Source organism: Patiria miniata, unplaced genomic scaffold (assembly GCF_015706575.1).
Source record: "Patiria miniata isolate m_02_andy unplaced genomic scaffold, ASM1570657v1 HiC_scaffold_3, whole genome shotgun sequence".
Taxonomy (NCBI): domain Eukaryota; kingdom Metazoa; phylum Echinodermata; class Asteroidea; order Valvatida; family Asterinidae; genus Patiria; species Patiria miniata.
Genome location: NW_024037069.1, coordinates 17,957,428 through 17,979,655, shown reverse-complemented (window position 1 = coordinate 17,979,655; position 22,228 = coordinate 17,957,428). Strand labels below are relative to the sequence as shown.

Here is a 22,228-nt window from a genome sequence, read left to right as displayed (position 1 = left end):
TTAGTGTAATTGTAAGGAAGGAAAACATTATTTAAAGGCCCTGTCACACTGTCCGCGATCTTATATGTGCTCTCACTGCGTCCTTGAAACATAGCTGGGGCGCAACAACAACTACTAGATCACAGCGACAACTACATAGGTCGCCAGATGGGCGCCAGCGGGTCTTAATGGTCTCCGATGTGCGCCAACGTCTTTGAACATGCTCGAAACAATCACAACACCTCTGCGCTCTGGCCAGGGCACCGTGATGATGCAACTCGGGTGCTGTGCGAGCGTGAATCGTGCGACATTGAAGTGGCATTCAGGCAGCCTAGGCGCAAGGCAGTCGATGTAGTCTCCATGAGAAAGTAACTCGACTGCGATGAACTTGTAGAATAATTTTGAAACTGGACTGCGGATCGACCATTTTGTCGTGGTATTTATACGGCGCAAGTGACGTCACGTGAGCCGCTGAGTGTATTTTGGTCGAATAGAGAGCACGACACGAGCTACTAGGACGTATCAACAGCGAGCAGAGCGTAGTGTGGGCGCAGTGACAGCGCAGCGGCAGCGACTAGATCGAGTAATTGGGCTTGACAGGGGCGCATAGAGAGCGAGTTGAGCACATCGTAAGCGCAGGAAGAGCACAGTATGAGCATAGTTTGAGCTACTTTCTCGACACTTGAGACAGAAAATTGTCATTTTCTTGCGTCCTCGCTGCGATTGTTAAAATTTATTAAATATCTTTGGTCCCCGTAAGGTCTCCTATGAGAGCGCATATAATGTGACAGGCCCTTTAATGACAGTAATATGAATGAAAATGAAAAGCAACAGAAAACAAGTAGGAATATCTATCTACCAACAATGTGCAAGACCAAAAACAGAGAGATTCACAAAGGCTAATTACCAGCAGTTGTTCTCTCCTCATCAAGGACATGTACTGCATTCATCACGTCATCTCCATCCTCCTCCACATCACCTTGGCAAGACTGCACATCTTCCTTCCTCCTTACCTGACTACTTTGCCAACCATGCATCTTATCCAATAAACTGGCCAGGAAGTTGAGAGAAACTATTCTGGTAGATAAGGCCATGGGTGATTTGACTATATGGATGATAGCCGCTGCAGGAAGCAAACATACATTTAAGGGGAGTCAGGTTGGCGTAGCGGTACTTTCCTCGCCTTCCACCGCTGTGACCTGGGTTCGAATCCTGCCCGGGCCAATATGTGGATTGGGTTTCCAGTCCCTACCTGATTCCGTGGGTTTTTCTCAGAATATTCCTCTGGGCTTTTCCACCCACCTCTAAAACTGTAATTTCTTCTAACTGTCTTCTCTCTACAGGTTTCTTCAGGCTTTCGAGCTACAGTTCTTAGGGTACTTTTGAGGAATCCTTGGTTTCATTACCAGAAAGAAATAAAATAAAAATACTTGCTAAATACACAATGTATATTTCCTTGTCCTCAAATTGAAATAAAATCTCATTTACAGTAAGAACATGTATGTGGGGTATGATCCAAGTACATTTACAAAATACTACAGCAAAGAGAAAATCACTCACAACCTCAATCGGCGTTTAGCGTTCAAACAATGAAAAACAAAACCACAAATAAAAACCAAGAAACAAAAAGCAGTATCTTCACATTATACAAAAATAGACCAAAAGTCAGTTCTACAAATAGAATTGACTAATACAAAGAATCACTTTCTTCACATATTCCTGTGAAAAAGATTGAATTTACTGACATGTCAAGCAATTATAAAAATAAAATCTGAGAAAAATAACTTTGTGGTCTCATGAGAATTTCCATTTTTTTGACAGCTCATGATTTACACGTATAAATGATTTACACGCATATATTTTGATACCAAACCATAGTAATGACAGGTGATACAACAGATTAAACTTTCAAAGTCAAAAGTTATTAGCCGTCTTTCAGGGGTGTGAGTGACCACTGATAAAAAAGCTGAAAACAGCTGAAAAAGGTGTAAAAAAGCTGAACTTTGGAAATCTCCTATACTTTTGTACACAGCATTAGTGAGGGAAAAAGCTGAAAAAAGGGTGAAATCCAACACACAAAAAAGCGGAAATCAGCTTTAAAGCTGAGATTTCACAATCCTGATCTTTAGACTGCAAAGTTTACTCATTCTGAAAATGGGAATAACCAACAAAAGCAACCAGACTGGTATAAGTACCTAACTTTCCTACAAATGGCATAATTCTGTACCCTCATTGGTCAAATTATCATTATCAATGTACTTAGGACAAATCAAGGGCATGATGCAGCTAACTTAAAATACAAGAGCCATACAGGGGGATTTTTAGAGTCCATGCAAAAAAGAAATCCCATACCTGTGATCACAGTCCAATGGCTGACAATGACTGGCTTGAGATCTTGAAACCCATCATGACCACATGCCTTGACTTGAGTCAACATGAGCATGAACACACACTTCCATACATCATGTATTTGCTGCCAGATCGATGAACCTACGGTAAGTTAAAACATATTACTTTTTTAATACTACGCTTTGGACCTGTTTGGTCCTGCGTCTACGTTAGGCTGCATTTGTATCAGTACCAGAAAGAAGGTCCATATTGAGATGTTCATTGGGTGAAAATACCAGAGTTGTAACGAGTCACTGATTTTTGTGACTCGAGTCGAGTCGAGTCATTTTAAAGAAGTGACTCGAGTCGAGTCGAGTCATTTTAAAGAAGTGACTCGAGTCGAGTTGAGTCATTAGGTCAAAAGGTCGAGTCGAGTCGAGTCGAGTCGAGTCAAATATTTAGCTCGAGTCAATTCAAGTCACGATTATTTGAACACTATATACCAAAATTTATAAAAGGAGGCCATTAGTTTAGCCAGCGTTCGAATCCAAAAGCTTTATATTTGTACATGACTGCTATTCGCAAAGTAACGTGAGCATAAATTTTGCACTATAAGTCGATCATTGCAAATACTTTTCGCAAAGTTGCGCTTTTATTTTTGGGACTCGAGTCTTATTAGCCTTTGCTCGAGTCGAGTCGAATCTTCTGATGAGGGACTCGAGTCGAGTCGAGTCATTTGCTCGCAGTGACTCAAGTCAATTCGAGTCATTTACCCTTAAGGACTCGAGTCGAGTCGAGTCACCAAAAATTGTGACTCGAGTCGGACTCGAGTCGAGTCATTGACTCGAGTCATTACAACTCTGGAAAATACAAAGTACAGTTTCGATTCTCAGCCTCTCATGTATTTGATGAGGGGTGTGTATTTGATTAACAGTCCAGTACCCAACCGTTAATGTCAGGAACTGGTTCCAGATTATGGGATCGGGTGCCCGTAACCAACTTTACAATTACTTAGTTACTTCCAAGACATTAAAAAGAAAACTATTACATGCCATTTGTGGGGAATTTAAAAAAAAAAAGCCTACGAGAAAGCCAAAACATATTTCATGTTGATGTGCATGTCAACGCGACAGAGACAGATTATACTCTTGAAAGTTGAAGTTTACACTGTGAAACTATGAAGCCCTTCAGACAAATTACTGTACATTGGTTACCAGTTAGACAACGCATTAACTTCAAAACAGCAGTTTTCATGCACAAAGCACTTCATAACACAATGCCGCAGGACATAATGGGATCACTCAACCTTAATGCACCCAGCCGTAGTGGCCTCCGCTCCAGTAACAACCTTAGAGTTCCACGCCCATTCAAAAAGGCAGGGGACAGGGCCTTCTCAGTGTCTGGTCCCCGGTGTTGTAATTCCTTGTCACACAACATCCGCAACATCAGTTCTCTTGACAACTTTAAGGGCAGATTGAAAACTGATCTGTTCTCTCCATATAATCTGTAACTTGTCTTCTGGAGTTGTCCTTAGTCGCGCATTGATACTTGCGAAAATGCGGGCTATAAATTGTTTTATTATTATTATTATTATTATTGAATTTTTGTTGGGTTGGGTTTCTTTTACAGGTACCCGTTTTTACTTCAATAGGGTACCCAGCTCCTGTGCTACCCATAAATGAACACCACTTTTTTGGTTGCTACAGTGGCATTTATTCAGTAATTCAACACAGTTTAGATCTACTTCCTCCCCTTACTATTTACCAACTTGGTTTGAGGTTTCAGGATTTATGGGGCAATAGGGAGGGAGAGAGGTTTTACATTGACCAGACTGGTACAAGTTTCAAGACACAAAATTCATCACCAGTTTCAGGAAGGGACGGGCATGTCCAAATTGACAATTTTTTTCGATTTTGAGTTTTTTAAAACTATTTTGCTTTAAAACATGGTACAGTACTTAACCTTCTGACATGTTTGTGTAAGCAAAACATCATTAATTCCTGAATAACATTAATGACGTCAGGGGCAGGCATCTCGATAGTTGCATTTTGCGATTTCACGAAGAGATGCGAACATGCATGTCCCTTGAACACATACAAAATGTATTGCACTGAAAGGTGGTAAAAGTAGGTCAACGGAGATTTTCATTTTCATGAAGGGACCGGCACCTTTGTTACATTCTCAGCTGCGCGCGCGTAATCAAACACGCGCGCCCTTTCCTATGGAAAAGCACATTAAACAAGAAGGGCGTAAATGTGGAACAGTTGGATTTTCATTTTCACGAAGGGACGGGCATCTTTACTAATTAATTTTGGCCAATTAACCACTGTATTAATTATAATTACTAGGTTCAAATTAAAGTTTACCTATCAAAGAATTACGTCAAGGTTTCCTTATTAAATAAAGTTGTTGCAAAGAAGTAGTTTTTGCTGTTTTAAAAACGGAGAAACTTCTCTTGCGATTATTTCAAAAACGTTTTTTCTTCAAAATCCACATGCCCGTCCCTTTGTGAAACTGGTGACGAATTATAGCATACATAATCAGTGATATACAATGTACATCATTATGAAGAACTACAGGTCAAATGTTGTATTACATGTGGTTAAGACCCCTGTCATACATTTTATGGGCTCCTAAAGTTTGTTTCAACAGAACAAAATACATTCAAGCCATCACGCTGACCGGTTCTTCCATTTGTGACTACACATTCCAACTTGTATGGATCCACAACTTGAGCTGGTTCTGGCATTCAGATTAGTCTACTTGCCAAGTATCATTTCCCCAAACCACAAATTTCCAAGCTGTCAACGCTCAGTACTCTCCATACCAGAACAAATCAGTCCTCCAATCAATACAGTAACTCGAGAATGCTAATTACAAGGTCCATATATTGAAATGTGAAACAGGAGACTAAGGCATCTTCTCTTTAACCTTCATCAGCCTTTTCCGCTACGTCAGACCCGGCACTCAAGCTGCGCTTCTATTTATTCTCTCTGGAACTTGAGATTTATCAATCAATATTCCAGACGTTTGGTAAAGAGTTGTAATGAAAGCCGTTGGACTTGATGAAGTATGAATTAGTTCCTTGAACTACAGAGCACTGAGAATACAACAAACCACGCTCTTAAATTAAAGATTGATTGAAATATTTTATATTTCTTTTCTTTTTTTTTCCATTTTAATTTGCTGTGAAATATTTGAGGTTTTTGGTTTTGACTTATTTGACATCTCAGGAAATAATAATCCACGATGAGAGAAACAATGCTTAAACACTTTTTTCCATGGAAGACTGCAAATCCAAACAGGGAAAAAAATTAACGGCATACATCCAATTTGTAATGATCACCTTCTTAAATTATAACTAAATGCAATGCTTTCAAGAAATTAATATCCGATCAAGAAACAAAAGCCTATATCAGAAAGGGAATGGCTTTTATTCCTCACGTGATAATTTGTTTCCTGCAAAGAAGGTTAGCCTGCACGTAACATCATGGGCGTCGCGAGGGGTCACGTAACATCAAGTGCCACCCCTTGCCCCCCGCAAGGGGGGGCACTTGCCCCCCCCCCCTGGAAAAGCAAAAAAAAAAAAAAAAAGAAAAAAAAAAAAAAAAGAAAAAAAAAAGAAAAAGAGGCGCGAAGACAAAGTGGTGTAAATTTAATGAGTTGGGGGGGGGGGGGGGGATGTCCCTGCCCCCCTCTAAAACTGATAAATTGAGAATGTGTTGAGAAATACAAGCCTTTTTTGGCAAAAAAATTTGTTGCCCCCCTCTAGAAAAATTCCTGGCGACGCCCATGCGTAACATAGATCTCAATACTTGTCTCAATACTATCCACTCATAGCATCTCAAAAGCAACTTAACATCATCCCTGAAAAAGATGACCTTTTAATTGTTTCTTTACAGAACGTTTATTTCTTTTAAGCTGTGGTGAGTTTTGCGGTTTTCAAGTAAGTATTTAATGAAGTGATCCTGACTCAAAAAAAAACAACAAAACAAAAAACATCAGACTGCAGATTAACGGACAGCAAACACCAAAGACATTAACGCTGGTCATATTTATCCTAAACCATACCAATTAGTATTGGATATAGCAAGTGGGCTTCGTATTTCAGATGTATGGTTGTATATAACGTCAGCAAATCAACCTGAACCCTTCAAGCCTACCATATGGTCCCCCTCACAGGCATATAACCACAATGACAGCTGTATACTTAACCATCAACTAGGCTAATCTGGCCGGGTTCAGATTACACTTCTAATGATCTCACTTTCAATTTTTTAGTAATTGAAAATCGTGATCTATGAAACACCTGGGGCTATGGCAAGAATGAACCTGCAGCCAAGCGCAGAGATGTACACTCCGTTCTGCCCTGTGCAAATACCCATTTGTAATTTTAAATATAGCTACTGTCATTTCTAGACCATCTTTCACTGCAATGGTTGCCATATTTTAATATTTTTAATATAGTTTATGTTATGTTTGTTGAAAATACTTGTCCCAGGATTCAAGTCAAAACAGCGGCGGGCTAGTCAAACTATTCCTTAACTGGCCCGGCTGCAGCCGGATGGCGAGTGAAAAATTATTGGGATACGGCAAAGATGAACGTACAGAAAGAAAGAAATCATTAAATTCAGAAAGAAAACCCCATCACTTTGTGTCTAATTTTATCAACTGTTTTAAAGGGTTAAATTATTAGAACTGTTAATCAAAAATACTGACAAAATTGCCTTAGAATTGAGCCTGAAAAAACGCTATTTTGTATTTGAGATAAGAAAAAAAATGTGGGCTAGTGAAAATGCCCCCGGGCTAGTTAAGAGTCCGTTTCAGTAGCCCGGCTGGCTAGAGAACAAAACAGTTAAGGTCAAACCCTGAGCATATACTCTCTAATTAAATTGATATTACAGTGGGGAACCTCAGCAGTCAGTTTCTCTTTGTGGTTTCAGCATCCATTAAAATAAAACACCGTTATGCTATCTGAAATAATCCCTGGTTATCATACGATTCCAATGCAGCAATATGTGACGGGCTCCACAAAAAAAAGGGTATTAAGTCGCCCACTCAACGTTGAGAGGATGAAAATTTCTTGAAAATGAGATTTTCATTTTTTATCATGAATGACATCTTTAATACCTACACTTTCAGGATTCATTCTTGGAAATGTTGATTTTGATGAATAAAGTGGAAAATATGATTATTTTGGGTGCGTTGTTCTATTGTTCTACTACAGAGCCAGCTTTTTTTAAAGCCTGTTTTCTCAGTTGTGTAATTTGAACTCCAAGGAAGTAATTAAAATGTAAATACGTCATATCTCCAGAACAGGAGGGGCTATGGAGCTCTATTATATACCAAATCAAAGCTTATGTTGTTGGCTTTCCAACTATGTATATAACTCAATTTCACTTTTTTTGCAACATAATACCCTTTTTGTGGAGCCGGTCACATATGTTACTAGTGTGCCGGTTGTGCCGACTGAGACGATATACGGTACGGTGAGCTTCTTTCTCGTATTTGTAGAAATTTACTATATAAATACTTAGACCTTCACAAACTATGGAGGGTCGCGGATGCTGGGTTTAATTTGACTGTACAAGAACATGATGAACAAGTGAACTGGGCCCAATTTCATTTTCATCATTGTTCATGACTGTCTCTCTGCAGGACAGTGCTGGTAAGCCCCATTAAATTAATGTGGCCAATTTACTGGACTAGGCCTTAAAGGCCACACTTAGAACATGTACCCGAACATGTATGTAGAACTCTGTCAAATTTTGATTTTCACCTATAGGCTTTGTTTGTAGTTTATTTTTGCTTTAGAAAGAAGCATAGCCTACTCATCCTCTTTTTGGCGATCGTGTAGTGTAGGGCCCGGTTCCTATAAGGGTCACATATGTTACTATAGCACTGTTATTTTGGAGTGATCCCTGGACACATGACTCATACAGGTTTAATATGGCTTTGGACTAGCCTCTCATGAACAATTTAAGTCATTGAAAATTGGAAGACTGCCAATGTAGGGCTGGATAGCTCAGTTGATGGAAAACCTCACATGACTGTTCAAATGAAGGCTGTTTTATGTCAATGATTCATGTATCATATCAAAGGTTTGGAAATGGTTTGATATATGTGATGCGATCAAGCTAAATGAGTCGTTTGTCGGGAATTTGTATGTGGAGATACAGTCCAAAATATGGCCACTTCATCACATCACTTCATCACATCTCTTGGTGTTCCAACTTCCATTATTTTTGAACTAAAGATGGTCTCAGCATGCGGTTTTCACAGCAGTAATGCTGAGATTGTGCTCTTTTCAAATCCGTAATAATTTTTTTTGGTTATAGGGAATATACAACATTTGCAAACATTGGAAAACAAAACTACCAAATTTTTAAGAAATAGCTTACTAGGATGTTGGTAAATGAAAGTCTGAAGCATCCTGTAAAATTATGGCACCTGGTGTGAAGTCATTTTCAATAAAAGTGATATTTTGTATAAATTTCCAACAGTGGTCGGCCGACCACCGTTGGAAAAACCTAACTATTTTTCAACTACTGCTCCAAATTTACCTTTTTTTCAGTCCAAATTTTGTTTGCTATTGGTTACATGTTCATGAACGGGTGCCAGGCCAGCTAGACTGGTTTCCTTACCTTACAATTTTCCGGCATCTATAAATTGATGCATTTTATCTTTAGTGGAGTCAAGGAACCAGACTACTTGAACATTTTTGTTTTTCTTGGTTTTTGCAGCATTTTCGAACACAAAACTTCAAACTTGTCAGTGTAACAATATACTAACCCCTCAAATAGTTCATTTCTGTAAATTACAGCAAAAGCCAATGATGTACATTCCCTTTAAGGGTCGACAAACGACTCATGTAGCTTGATTGCATCACATATTTATTAGGTTTCTTACCAATATAAACATGAAGTGTTTATATTGCAATCTGCAGCGTAGCTAACCACAAAAATAATGGTGATTTTGTAAAACTTACTTTTGGAAAATTTTAATAGGCATGGTGCAACGTCACTTTATAACGCTGGCTTAAAGACTGGCGAAAATGTATAAGTGTTCAGAAGGTACCACGCACACACCCACCCATCAGCCCACGGAAGGACAAGGCGGAAACAGTATGCCCCTTCGCCTTCGCCATGGGGCATAAAACTGAATTTCTTTTGGTCATCAAAAGTGGAACTTTTGATTTCTTAATTTTTTTTTTTTGATTTCCGTAATCCAAGTAATTAAAGAATGGCCTAACTCGGATAGAATCACAAGTTGATGCCAGCTTACCCCCAAATCAATGATTTGTCTAATTTCTTCATCAAAAAGAACAGAAATCTCCTTCACTAGCAAGAATCACTGGCACACAAAATTTGACCAAAAAACAGCGGCATACCTGTTGCAGAAGTGCTGGATAAGCCCAATAACCTGCAAGCCAGCAAAAACACAGACTTGTCATCCACGCTGGTAGTTTTGCATTGGTCCTGGGCTTGTTTGTATGCCTGATATAATCTGAGTATATCACAACACATCACGAGATGACCAGAAAGCTGAAGGCATGTCTTGCTGTGCTCAGGGCTAGAAGACAGTGTCAGACGATGCAGGAGATTGGATATACCCTCCACATCTACAAGCCTTCAAACAAGATGTATGAAATAGGGAGTTACATTCAACTTCAGTAAACACGGATGTGCTTTTGTACCATGCCGGTTGAGGTCAATACATAAATCTCCACATTTTTATTTATCTGACAAGATCAACTTATTTTCCCACTGAGTGTTCAATTAAAGGTATAGTCCATCATTTGTAATTTGTGCATTTTGTTCGTTTGAAGCAACAAAAGTGCTCAAGATCTAAAGAAGGGTGCTGAACAACTACCCTGATGAAGTTTCAGCTCAGCTTTAGCTGTGTATTTTGAGAAAAACACCATTCTAGGATCGTGATTTCAAATCAAAAGTTGCTGAATCATGTTTTGAATTGGGCCTGAATTCAGCGTCCGATACACGTTCTCACTGAGCCGATTGCAGCTACGCGATGTCGCGCACTGATCCGACTAATTATAGCAACCGCGCACGCGTATGCATCGTGCCAATGCTTGCGTGCGCTTTGCCGAATAACAAAACGAAATACTAATTTGAATTTCCTACAGTGCTTCTTAAGAAGCACCGTAGGAAAGGCCTTCTTTCGTTGATTTCTTCAAAATGACAGCTTGCCAGAAAGAATAATTTTACAGGGAGTTTAGTCCCCTTACTATCTTTCAACCAAGTATGTTTTTCAACAATAATTATGCAATTATGGATAGCTGCAAATGATGGACTCTGGCTTTAAATACCTATTGTAAACTGGAACTGTGACAAATGCTTCACCTGATCAACTGTTTGAGAATGCCTTCCTTATCAATCATGACAATAGTTTCTTGAGGAGACAGAGCTATAAGGTTTCGCAGGAGACAGCTGAACGCAGCCACAAGACTTGGGGTAACCACACTGATGTAACGTCCAGTGGTGTTTGGTCTTGTCACAGCACGACCTGCTGAGTAAGATGAGCTGGATTTGCTGGAGCCTGTAATGAATCAAATAATGTGCCAAAAACTTACTTTCCATTCCCTGGCCACACTTGAGCCCATTAGTGGTAAGAAACAATAATGTCACCTACCACGCTAAGCAGAAATGACTTAGAACAATCACCATCTATTGACACTAAGGGTGAGAGTGACCACTGATAAAAATAGCTGAAAACAGCTGAAAAAGGTGTAAAAAAGCTGAACTTTGGAAATCTCCTACACTTTTGTACACAGCAACTGAGGGAAAAAAGCTGAAATCCAAAACAAAAAAGCTGAAATCAGCTGCTGAGATTTCACACCCCTGTGACATGACATATGTGATGTGATCAAGCTACATGAGTCGTTTGTCGGGAATTTTTATTTAGAGATACAGGCCAAAATAGGGCCACCTCATCACATCACATCTCTTGGTGTTCCAACTTGCATAATTTTTGAACTAAAGATGGTACCAGCATGCGGTTTTCACAGCAGTAATGCTGAGATTGTGCTCTTTTCAAATATGTAATAAAAAAAAAATGACCTGGGTCAACAAATGACTCATGTAGCTTGATCGCATCACATATGTGACTAGATAATGCGGAGTTGACATCATACAGTAGGCCCAACAATGGATGGTGCTTCAGGATACAGAGTCCTTATCTGATTCTGTCAAGGCCGAATTGACTGAGTACTTTTAATGAGAAGGAATATTTTGAAAAGACGCCGACTGTAAAATGTAACATGAGTAACCGATTTTGTGCGTCTTGTTTATCATACACAACAAATTTTCTGGATGTTATCTTTGGTGCTTAGGTAGGTCTAGGTCTACTCTATCTACCATGGGGATAACAGTTATCTAACCTTTTCAGTATTGGTAATTACAGCCCAAGGAAACTCAAAAGTACATTAAAAATGTAACGTGAGTAACTCACAACTAGGCATATCAAATAAGATGAGGGTACCTTGATTGGACTGTACAGCTAGCGATGTGCCAGCAGACAGCCCACCACTATCTGCTGAAGATGAGAATATCTGTCAAATAAAGATACATACACAATTCATTATAATGGCTAACATAATAAAAAAAATTGTCTGCTTCTGGTTACCCAACCCTATTTTTTTTTTTTTTTTTTTACTTCTTTAGCAAGTAAAAAAAAAGGAATGTTAAAATGCAAATGAGTTTGAAAATGAAAATGAATTATACATATACATGTAGTGAGATGTGGTATTTCCTTTTTTTGGCAATGCACATGCTAGGGCCCAATTTCACGGTGCTGCTAAGCACAAAAAAAAGTTTGGCTTATAAAAGCAGGTTACCAGCCAAAAGTCAATGTGATGTTTATTGCTCGTGATTAGTATTCAGCTGTTGTTTGCTTAGCATGAAAACCACATGGAGTTTTGAATGTTAACCTGCTTTTATAAGCCAGACCTTTTTTTGTGCCAAGCAAATTTTTGTGCTTAGTAGCGCCATGAAATTAGGCCCAGATTACAAGCGTAAACAGATCTGTCGCTAGTTAGAACTTTTGCAGCCATGCACCGTCAGCTGATGATGTTCATAAGAATGACCACGATAGTTTGACATTCACACCTCTGCATTGTCAGCAACATTTGACCGTTGTCATTTACACCATGCAAGCATACAGCATTAAGACATCAACATTTTTTATTACAAAACAAGAAACATATTCTTTTGACTGGACTTACTTGAGGTTGGTCTTCCTCCATCAAGTTGGGTTGCCCTACCGTGTTAGGACTACCACCATTTGATTGGCTACTACCAACATCTGTACACAAAATGAAAATATTATTAAAGCCAGAGTCCATCATTTGCAGCTATCAAAAAAGTAACTGGCGTAATTATTGTTGAAACACATACTTGGGTGAAAGATAGTAAGGGGACTAAACTCTGTGTAAAGTTATTCTTTCAGGCAAGCTGTCATTTTGAAGAAATCAACAAAAGAAGGCCTTTTCAATGGTGCTTCTTAAGTATTGGGAACGAGGTAGAACAAGTTCAGAATGGGTTTAAACTGACTACGGAGGGGCTTGGACTGCTTGGAAACGTTTTCCGCATGAGGTGAACAGGCAATTGGACGGGGTAGGATGTTTTGAGAACTACTTTGGTGTGAAGGAGCTATAAGGATCCAATAAGACCTTTCCATCAGGAATGACAGTTGTGTAAAGTACTTTGCCATTTCCATGAAATAAACATAGAAGAATGCCAATATTGCAGTGTTATGGTTCTGACCTGGTGTAGTTGCAGTAGACAGACCTGATGCCACGCTACTTGATATGACAGTTGAGTCTTCCACTATGCTGACTGGTTGGATGCTAGCTTGACCATAGAAGTGGTACAAGGAGGCAGTTATACCTTGGTATATGTTATAGTGTTCCAAGACGGCATGAAGTGCAGGTGCACCAGATAAGCAAAGCTGTACCAAGGAGGAAAATCGGATGGAATATCTTTGAACAATTACTCTTACAACTGATCAAGCTACTTTTTTGTCAAACAGTTAAACCTGAGCCTTCGACATACAGTTGTGACAGAATCCCACAAAATGAGTCTGAAGGTCAATTTTTCACTTATTAGTATTTTACATGTGGGGTGCTGTGGACCAATGGTTACGGTGTTCGACTCGTGTGCCGTGGTACATGGGTTCGAATCCTGATCGTGGAAACATGGTGCTTGTGCTCTTGAGCAAGGCACTTTACCATTATTGCTTCGTCCTTCGGGTGGGACGTATGATACAGTAGACATGGTAGAGTTCTCACCCCACAATTTTCAATGTGGGGTGCTGTGGTCCAATGGTTACGGTGTTCAACTCGTGTGCCGTGGCACGTGGGTTCGAATCCTGACGGGGAACATGGTGCTTGTGCTCTTGAGAAAGGCACTTTACCATTATTGCTTCGTCCTTCGGATAGGACGTAAAGCCGTAGGTCCCGTGTGTTGTGTGATGCACGTTGAAGAACCCAGTAACACTTATTGCTAAGAAAAGGGGTTTGCCCCGGTGTTTCTGACAGTGGCTGCAATATTCGCCACATCACCTTGTATACCCTTTATAAAGGTGATACATAATGGGTCTCACATTTCTCATTAACTTCATTTACCTGTCTTCAATAATAGACATAATTTCCAGCGCCTTGAGTACCTAATTGTTGGTAGATACGTGCGCTATATAAGACTTCAGTATTACTATTATTATTATGTACTAGGGAGAGCATACCGGCAAGTTGCTCTTCATTTTGATATATTCCTCACTTTGAAATCTTGATATATTTGGATATTTTGAGGATTAAAAAGTTTAGGAAAACCTACTGACTTCCATATGGTTGGATTCTTTTAAAAGCAAATTAATCTAAAGTAGCCCTGGCAACTTGTGACTCATTTTGTTGGGTTGGGTCACAATTTTACTACTTTAAACATTTTGAAGAGCTCAACTCATTACATTCAGTATCCAGTGAGAAAAGAAAATTTTTAGAATTTTTACAAAATGCCCCAAAACTTCAACGTTTTCCATAGCCGGCATCATAAAAAAAAGGCAGTTTTTTACCCAAAAATCCAACATCACCAAATTTGCTCAAAGTTTACAAGAGGTGCCTAAAGGCCAGAATTGAATTCCCTGAAGAGTTCAACTCATTACATTCCGAATACAGTGAAAAAAAACAATTTTAGATTTTTTACAAAATGCCCCAAAACTTCAATGTTTTCCATAGATTTTTTACAAAATGCCCCCAAAATCAAATAAGTCAGTTTTTGACACAAAAATACTACTTCACCAAATTTGCTCAAAAGTTTACACGAGGTGCCTAGAGGCAAGAATTGAATTCCCTGAAGAGTTCAACTCATTACATTCGGTATCCAGTGAGAAAAAAAAAAATATTAGATTTTTTACACAATGCCCCCAAAACTTCAAAGTTTTCCATAGCTGGCATCATCAAAAAAAGTCAGTTTTTGACCCAAAAATCCAACTTCACCAAATTTGCTCAATAGTTCACACGAGGTGCCTAGAGGCCAGAATAGAATTCCCTGAAGAGTTCAACTCATTACATTTAGTATCCAGTGAGAAAAGAACAATTTTAGATTTTTTACTAAATATCCCCAAAACTTCAACGTTTTCAATAGCCGGCATCATAAAAAAATCAGTTTTTGACCAAAAAATCCAACTTCACCAAATTTGCTCAAAAGTTCACACGAGGTGCCTAGTGGCCAGAATTTAATTCCCTGAAGAGTTTAACTCAAAAAAGAACAATTTTAGATTTTTTACAAAATGCCCCCAAAACTTCAACGTTTTCCATAGCCGGCATCATAAAAAAAGTCAGTTTTTGACACAAAAATCCAACTTCACCAAATTTGCTCAAAAGTTCACACGAGGTGCCTAGAGGCCAGAATTGAAATCCCTGAAGAGTTCAACTCATTACATTCGGTATACAGTGAGAAAAGAACAATTTCAGATTTTTTTCAAAATGCCCCAAAACTTCAACGTTTTCCATAGACGGCATCATCGAAAAAGTCAGTTTTTGACACAAAAATCCAACTTCACCAAATTTGCTCAAAAGTTTACAAGAGGTGCATAGTGGCCAGAATTGAATTCCCCGAAGAGTTCAACTCATTACATTCAGTATACAGTGAGAAAAGAACAATTGTAGATTTTTTACAAAATGCCTCAAAAACTTCAACGTTTTCCATAGCCGGCATCATCAAAAAAGTCAGTTTTTGACACAAAAATCTAACTTCACCAAATTTGCTCAAAAGTTCACACGAGGTGCCTAGAGGCCAGAATTGAAATCCCTGAAGAATTCAACTCATTACATTCGGTATACAGTGAGAAAAGAATTTTTTTTAGATTTTTTACAAAATGCCTCAAAAACTTCAACGTTTTCCATAGCGGGCATCATAAAAAAAGTCAGTTTTTGACACAAAAATCCAACTTCACCAAATTTGCTCAAAAGTTCACACGAGGTGCCTAGAGGCCAGAATTGAAATCCCTGAAGAATTCAACTCATTACATTCAGCTTTCCAGAGAGAAAAGAAACTTTTAGATTTTTTACAAAATGCCCCAAAACTTCAACGTTTTCCATAGCCGGCATCATCAAAAAATCAGTTTTTGACCCAAAACTCCAACTTCACCAAATTTGCTCAAAAGTTCACACGAGGTGCCTAGAGGCCAGAATTGAATTCCCTGAAGAGTTCAACTCATTACATTCGGTATACAGTGAGAAAAGAACAATTTTAGATTTTTTACAAAATGCCCCAAAACTACAAAGTTTTCCATAGCCGGCATCATCAAAAAAGTCAGTTTTTGATCCAAAATCCAACTTTACCAAATTTGCTCAAAAGTTAACAAGAGGTGCCTAGTGGCCAGAATTGATTTCCCCGAAGAGTTCAACTCATTACATTCGGTATACAGCGAGAAAAGAACAATTTTAGATGTTTTACAAAATGCCCTAAAACTTCAACGTTTTCCATAGCCGGCATCATAAAAAAAGTCAGTTTTTGACACAAAAATCCAACTTCACCAAATTTGCTCAAAAGTTCACACGAGGTGCCTAGAGGCCAGAATTGAAATCCCTGAAGAGTTCAACTCATTACATTCAGGTTTCCAGAGAGAAAAGAAACTTTTAGATTTTTTACAAAATGCCCCCAAAACTTCAACGTTTTCCATAGCCGGCATCATCGCAAAAAGTCAGTTTTTGACCCAAAAATCCAACTTCACCAAATTTGCTCAAAAGTTCACAAGAGGTGCCTAGAGGCCAGAATTGAAATCCCTGAAGAGTTCAACTCATTACATTCGGTATACAGTGAGAAAAGAACAATTTTAGATTTTTTACAAAATGCCCCAAAACTTCAACGTTTTCCATAGACGGCATCATCGAAAAAGTCAGTTTTTGACACAAAAATCCAACTTCACCAAATTTGCTCAAAAGTTAACAAGAGGTGCCTAGTGGCCAGAATTGATTTCCCCGAAGAGTTCAACTCATTACATTCGGTATACAGCGAGAAAAGAACAAATTTAGATTTTTTACAAAATGCCTCAAAAACTTCAACGTTTTCCATAGCCGGCATCATAAAAAAAGTCAGTTTTTGACACAAAAATACAACTTCACCAAATTTGCTCAAAAGTTCACACGAGGTGCCTAGAGGCCAGAATTGAAATCCCTGAAGAGTTCAACTCATTAAATTCAGGTTTCCAGAGAGAAAAGAAACTTTTAGATTTTTTACAAAATGCCCCCAAAACTTCAACGTTTTCCATAGCCGGCATCATCGAAAAAGTCAGTTTTTGACCCAAAAATCCAACTTCACCAAATTTGCTCAAAAGTTCACACGAGGTGCCTAGTGGCCAGAATTTAATTCCACGAAGAGTTCAACTCAAAAAAGAACAATTTTAGATTTGTTACCAAATGCCCCCAAAACTTCAACGTTTTCCATAGCCGGCATCATCGAAAAAGTCAGTTTTTGACCCAAAAATCCAACTTCACCAAATTTGCTCAAAAGTTTACACGAGTTGCCCAATGGCCAGAATTGAATTCCCTGAAGAGTTCAACTCATTACATTCGGTATACAGTGAGAAAAGAACAATTTTAGATTTTTTACAAAATGCCCCAAAACTTGAACGTTTTCCATAGCCGGCATCATCAAAAAATCAGTTTTTGACCCAAAAATCCAACTTAACCAAATTTGCTCAAAAGTTCACACGAGGTGCCTAGAGGCCAGAATTGAAATCCCTGAAAGGTTCAACTCATTACATTCGGTATACAGTGAAAAAAGAACAATTTTAGATTTTTTACAAAATGCCCCAAAACTTCAAAGTTCTCCATAGCCGGCATCATAAAAAAAGTCAGTTTTTGACACAAAAATCCAACTTCACCAAATTTGCTCAAAAGTTCACACGAGGTGCCTAGAGGCCAGAATTGAAATCCCTGAAGAGTTCAACTCATTACATTCAGGTTTCCAGAGAGAAAAGAAACTTTTAGATTTTTTACAAAATGCACCCAAAACTTCAACGTTTTCCATAGCCGGCATCATCGCAAAAAGTCAGTTTTTGACCCAAAAATCCAACTTCACCAAATTTGCTCAAAAGTTCACAAGAGGTGCCTAGTGGCCAGAATTGAAATCCCTGAAGAGTTCAACTCATTACATTCGGTATACAGTGAGAAAAGAACAATTTTAGATTTTTTACAAAATGCCCCAAAACTTCAACGTTTTCTATAGACGGCATCATCGAAAAAGTCAGTTTTTGACACAAAAATCCAACTTCACCAAATTTGCTCAAAAGTTAACAAGAGGTGCCTAGTGGCCAGAATTGATTTCCCCGAAGAGTTCAACTCATTAGATTCGGTATACAGCGAGAAAAGAACAAATTTAGATTTTTTACAAAATGCCTCAAAAACTTCAACGTTTTCCATAGCCGGCATCATAAAAAAAGTCAGTTTTTGACACAAAAATACAACTTCACCAAATTTGCTCAAAAGTTCACACGAGGTGCCTAGAGGCCAGAATTGAAATCCCTGAAGAGTTCAACTCATTAAATTCAGGTTTCCAGAGAGAAAAGAAACTTTTAGATTTTTTACAAAATGCCCCCAAAACTTCAACGTTTTCCATAGCCGGCATCATCGAAAAAGTCAGTTTTTGACCCAAAAATCCAACTTCACCAAATTTGCTCAAAAGTTCACACGAGGTGCCTAGTGGCCAGAATTTAATTCCACGAAGAGTTCAACTCAAAAAAGAACAATTTTAGATTTGTTACCAAATGCCCCCAAAACTTCAACGTTTTCCATAGCCGGCATCATCGAAAAAGTCAGTTTTTGACCCAAAAATCCAACTTCACCAAATTTGCTCAAAAGTTTACACGAGGTGCCCAATGGCCAGAATTGAATTCCCTGAAGAGTTCAACTCATTACATTCGGTATACAGTGAGAAAAGAACAATTTTAGATTTTTTACAAAATGCCCCAAAACTTGAACGTTTTCCATAGCCGGCATCATCAAAAAATCAGTTTTTGACCCAAAAATCCAACTTAACCAAATTTGCTCAAAAGTTCACACGAGGTGCCTAGAGGCCAGAATTGAAATCCCTGAAAGGTTCAACTCATTACATTCGGTATACAGTGAAAAAAGAACAATTTTAGATTTTTTACAAAATGCCCCAAAACTTCAAAGTTCTCCATAGCCGGCATCATAAAAAAAGTCAGTTTTTGACACAAAAATCCAACTTCACCAAATTTGCTAAAAAGTTCACACGAGGTGCCTAGAGGCCAGAATTGAATTCCCTGAAGAGTTCAACTCATTACATTCAGGTTTCCAGAGAGAAAAGAAACTTTTAGATTTTTTACAAAATGCCCCCAAAACTTCAACGTTTTCCATAGCCGGCATCATCGCAAAAAGTCAGTTTTTGACCCAAAAATCCAACTTCACCAAATTTGCTCAAAAGTTCACAAGAGGTGCCTAGAGGCCAGAATTGAAATCCCTGAAGAGTTCATCTCATTACATTCGGTATACAGTGAGAAAAGAACAATTTTAGATTTTTTACAAAATGCCCCAAAACTTCAACGTTTTCCATAGACGGCATCATCGAAAAAGTCAGTTTTTGACACAAAAATCCAACTTCACCAAATTTGCTCAAAAGTTAACAAGATGTGCCTAGTGGCCAGAATTGATTTCCCCGAAGAGTTCAACTCATTACATTCGGTATACAGCGAGAAAAGAACAAATTTAGATTTTTTACAAAATGCCTCAAAAACTTCAACGTTTTCCATAGCCGGCATCATAAAAAAAGTCAGTTTTTGACACAAAAATACAACTTCACCAAATTTGCTCAAAAGTTCACACGAGGTGCCTAGAGGCCAGAATTGAAATCCCTGAAGAGTTCAACTCATTAAATTCAGGTTTCCAGAGAGAAAAGAAACTTTTAGATTTTTTACAAAATGCCCCCAAAACTTCAACGTTTTCCATAGCCGGCATCATCGAAAAAGTCAGTTTTTGACCCAAAAATCCAACTTCACCAAATTTGCTCAAAAGTTTACACGAGGTGCCCAGTGGCCAGAATTGAATTCCCTGAAGAGTTCAACTCATTACATTCGGTATACAGTGAGAAAAGAACAATTTTAGATTTTTTACAAAATGCCCCAAAACTTGAACGTTTTCCATAGCCGGCATCATCAAAAAATCAGTTTTTGACCCAAAAATCCAACTTAACCAAATTTGCTCAAAAGTTCACACGAGGTGCCTAGTGGCCAGAATTGAAATCCCTGAAAGGTTCAACTCATTACATTCGGTATACAGTGAAAAAAGAACAATTTTAGATTTTTTACAAAATGCCCCAAAACTTCAAAGTTTTCCATAGCCGGCATCATAAAAAAAAGTCAGTTTTTGACCCAAAAATCCAACTTCACCAAATTTGCTCAAAAGTTCACACGAGGTGCCTAGAGGCCAGAATTGAAATCCCTGAAGAGTTCAACTCATTACATTCGGTATACAGTGAGAAAAGAACAATTTTAGATTTTTTACAAAATGACCCAAAACTTCAACGTTTTCCATAGACGGCATCATCGAAAAAGTAAGCTTTTGACCCAAAAATCTAACTTCACCAAATTTGCTCAAAAGTTCACAGGAGGTGCCTAGAGGCCAGAATTGAAATCCCTGAAGAGTTCAACTCATTACATTCAGGTTTCCAGAGAGAAAAGAAACTTTTAGATTTTTTACAAAATGCCCCCAAAACTTCAACGTTTTCCAAAGCCGGCATCATCGAAAAAGTCAGTTTTTGACCCAAAAATCCAACTTCACCAAATTAGCTCAAAAGTTCACACGAGGTGCCTAGTGGCCAGAATTTAATTCCGTGAAGAGTTCAACTCAAAAAAGAACAATTTTAGATTTGTTACTTCACGAAATTTGCTCAAAAGTTTACACGAGGTGCCCGGTGGCCAGAATTGAATTCCCTGAAGAGTTCAACTCATTACATTCGGTATACAGTGAGAAAAGAACAATTTTAGATTTTTTACAAAATGCCCCAAAACTTCAAAGTTTTCCATAGCTGGCATCATAAAAAAAAGTCAGTTTTTGACCCAAAAATCCAACATCACCAAATTTGCTCAAAAGTTCACACGAGGTGCCTAGAGGCCAGAATTGAAATCCCTGAAGAGTTCAACTCATTACATTCGGTATACAGTGAGAAAAGAACAATTTTAGATTTTTTACAAAATGCCCCAAAACTTCAACATTTTCCATAGACGGCATCATCGAAAAAGTCAGTTTTTGACCCAAAAATCCAACTTCACCAAATTTGCTCACAAGTTTACAAGAGGTGCCTAGTGGCCAGAATTGAATTCCCTGAAGAGTTCAACTCATTTCATTGGGTATACAGTGAGAAAAGAACAATTTTAGATTTTTTACAAAATGCCCCAAAACTTCAACGTTTTCTATAGCTGGCATCATCAAAAAAGTCAGTTTTTGACCCAAAAATCTAACTTCACCAAATTTGCTCAAAAGTTCACACGAGGTGCCTAGAGGCCAGAATTGAAATCCCTGAAGAATTCAACTCATTACATTCGGTATACAGTGAGAAAAGAATTTTTTTTAGATTTTTTACAAAATGCCTCAAAAACTTCAACGTTTTCCATAGGAGGCATCATAAAAAAAGTCAGTTTTTGACACAAAAATCCAACTTCACAAAATTTGCTCAAAAGTTCACACGAGGTGCCTAGAGGCCAGAATTGAAATCTCTGAAGAGTTCAACTCATTACATTCAGGTTTCCAGAAAGAAAAGAAACTTTTAGATTTTTTACAAAATGCCCCCAATACTTCAACGTTTTCCATAGCCGGCATCATCGCAAAAAGTCATGTTTGACCCAAAAATCCAACTTCACCAAATTTGCTCAAAAGTTCACACGAGGTGCCTAGAGGCCAGAATTGAAATCCCGGAAGAGTCCAACTCATTACATTCGGTATACAGTGAGAAAAAAACAATGATAGATTTTTTACAAAATGCCCCAAAAATTCAACGCTTTCCATAGACGGCATCATCGAAAATGTCAGTTTTTGACCCAAAAATCCAACTTTACCAAATTTGCTCAAAAGTTAACAAGAGGTGCCTAGTGGCCAGAATTGATTTCCCCGAAGAGTTCAACTCATTACATTCGGTATACAGTGAGAAAAGAACAATTTTAGATTTTTTACAAAATGCCCCCAAAACTTCAAGGTTTTCCATAGCCGGCATCATCGCAAAAAGTCAGTTTTTGACCCAAAAATCCAACTTCACCAAATTTGCTCAAAAGTTCACACGAGGTGCCTAGAGGCCAGAATTGAAATCCCTGAAGAGTTCAACTCATTACATTCGGTATACAGTGAGAAAAAAACAATTATAGATTTTTTACAAAATGCCCCAAAACTTCAACG

At 38.3% G+C, this 22,228-nt stretch overlaps 1 protein-coding gene across 1 annotated transcript in view; it reads right to left on the bottom strand.

Moving 5' to 3' along the window:
• Positions 1-22,228, bottom strand: part of LOC119737263 (rotatin-like) — a 94,843-nt gene that overhangs the window by 22,521 nt on the left and 50,094 nt on the right. Inside the window, exons 31-37 of the mRNA XM_038211462.1 lie at positions 13,089-13,272; positions 12,548-12,627; positions 11,806-11,875; positions 10,668-10,863; positions 9,698-9,936; positions 2,332-2,469; positions 887-1,102 (exon numbers count right to left, since the gene is read on the bottom strand). Of these exons, the coding sequence (XP_038067390.1) occupies positions 887-1,102; positions 2,332-2,469; positions 9,698-9,936; positions 10,668-10,863; positions 11,806-11,875; positions 12,548-12,627; positions 13,089-13,272 (1,123 nt within the window). The remainder of the gene's footprint in view (positions 1-886; positions 1,103-2,331; positions 2,470-9,697; positions 9,937-10,667; positions 10,864-11,805; positions 11,876-12,547; positions 12,628-13,088; positions 13,273-22,228) is intronic.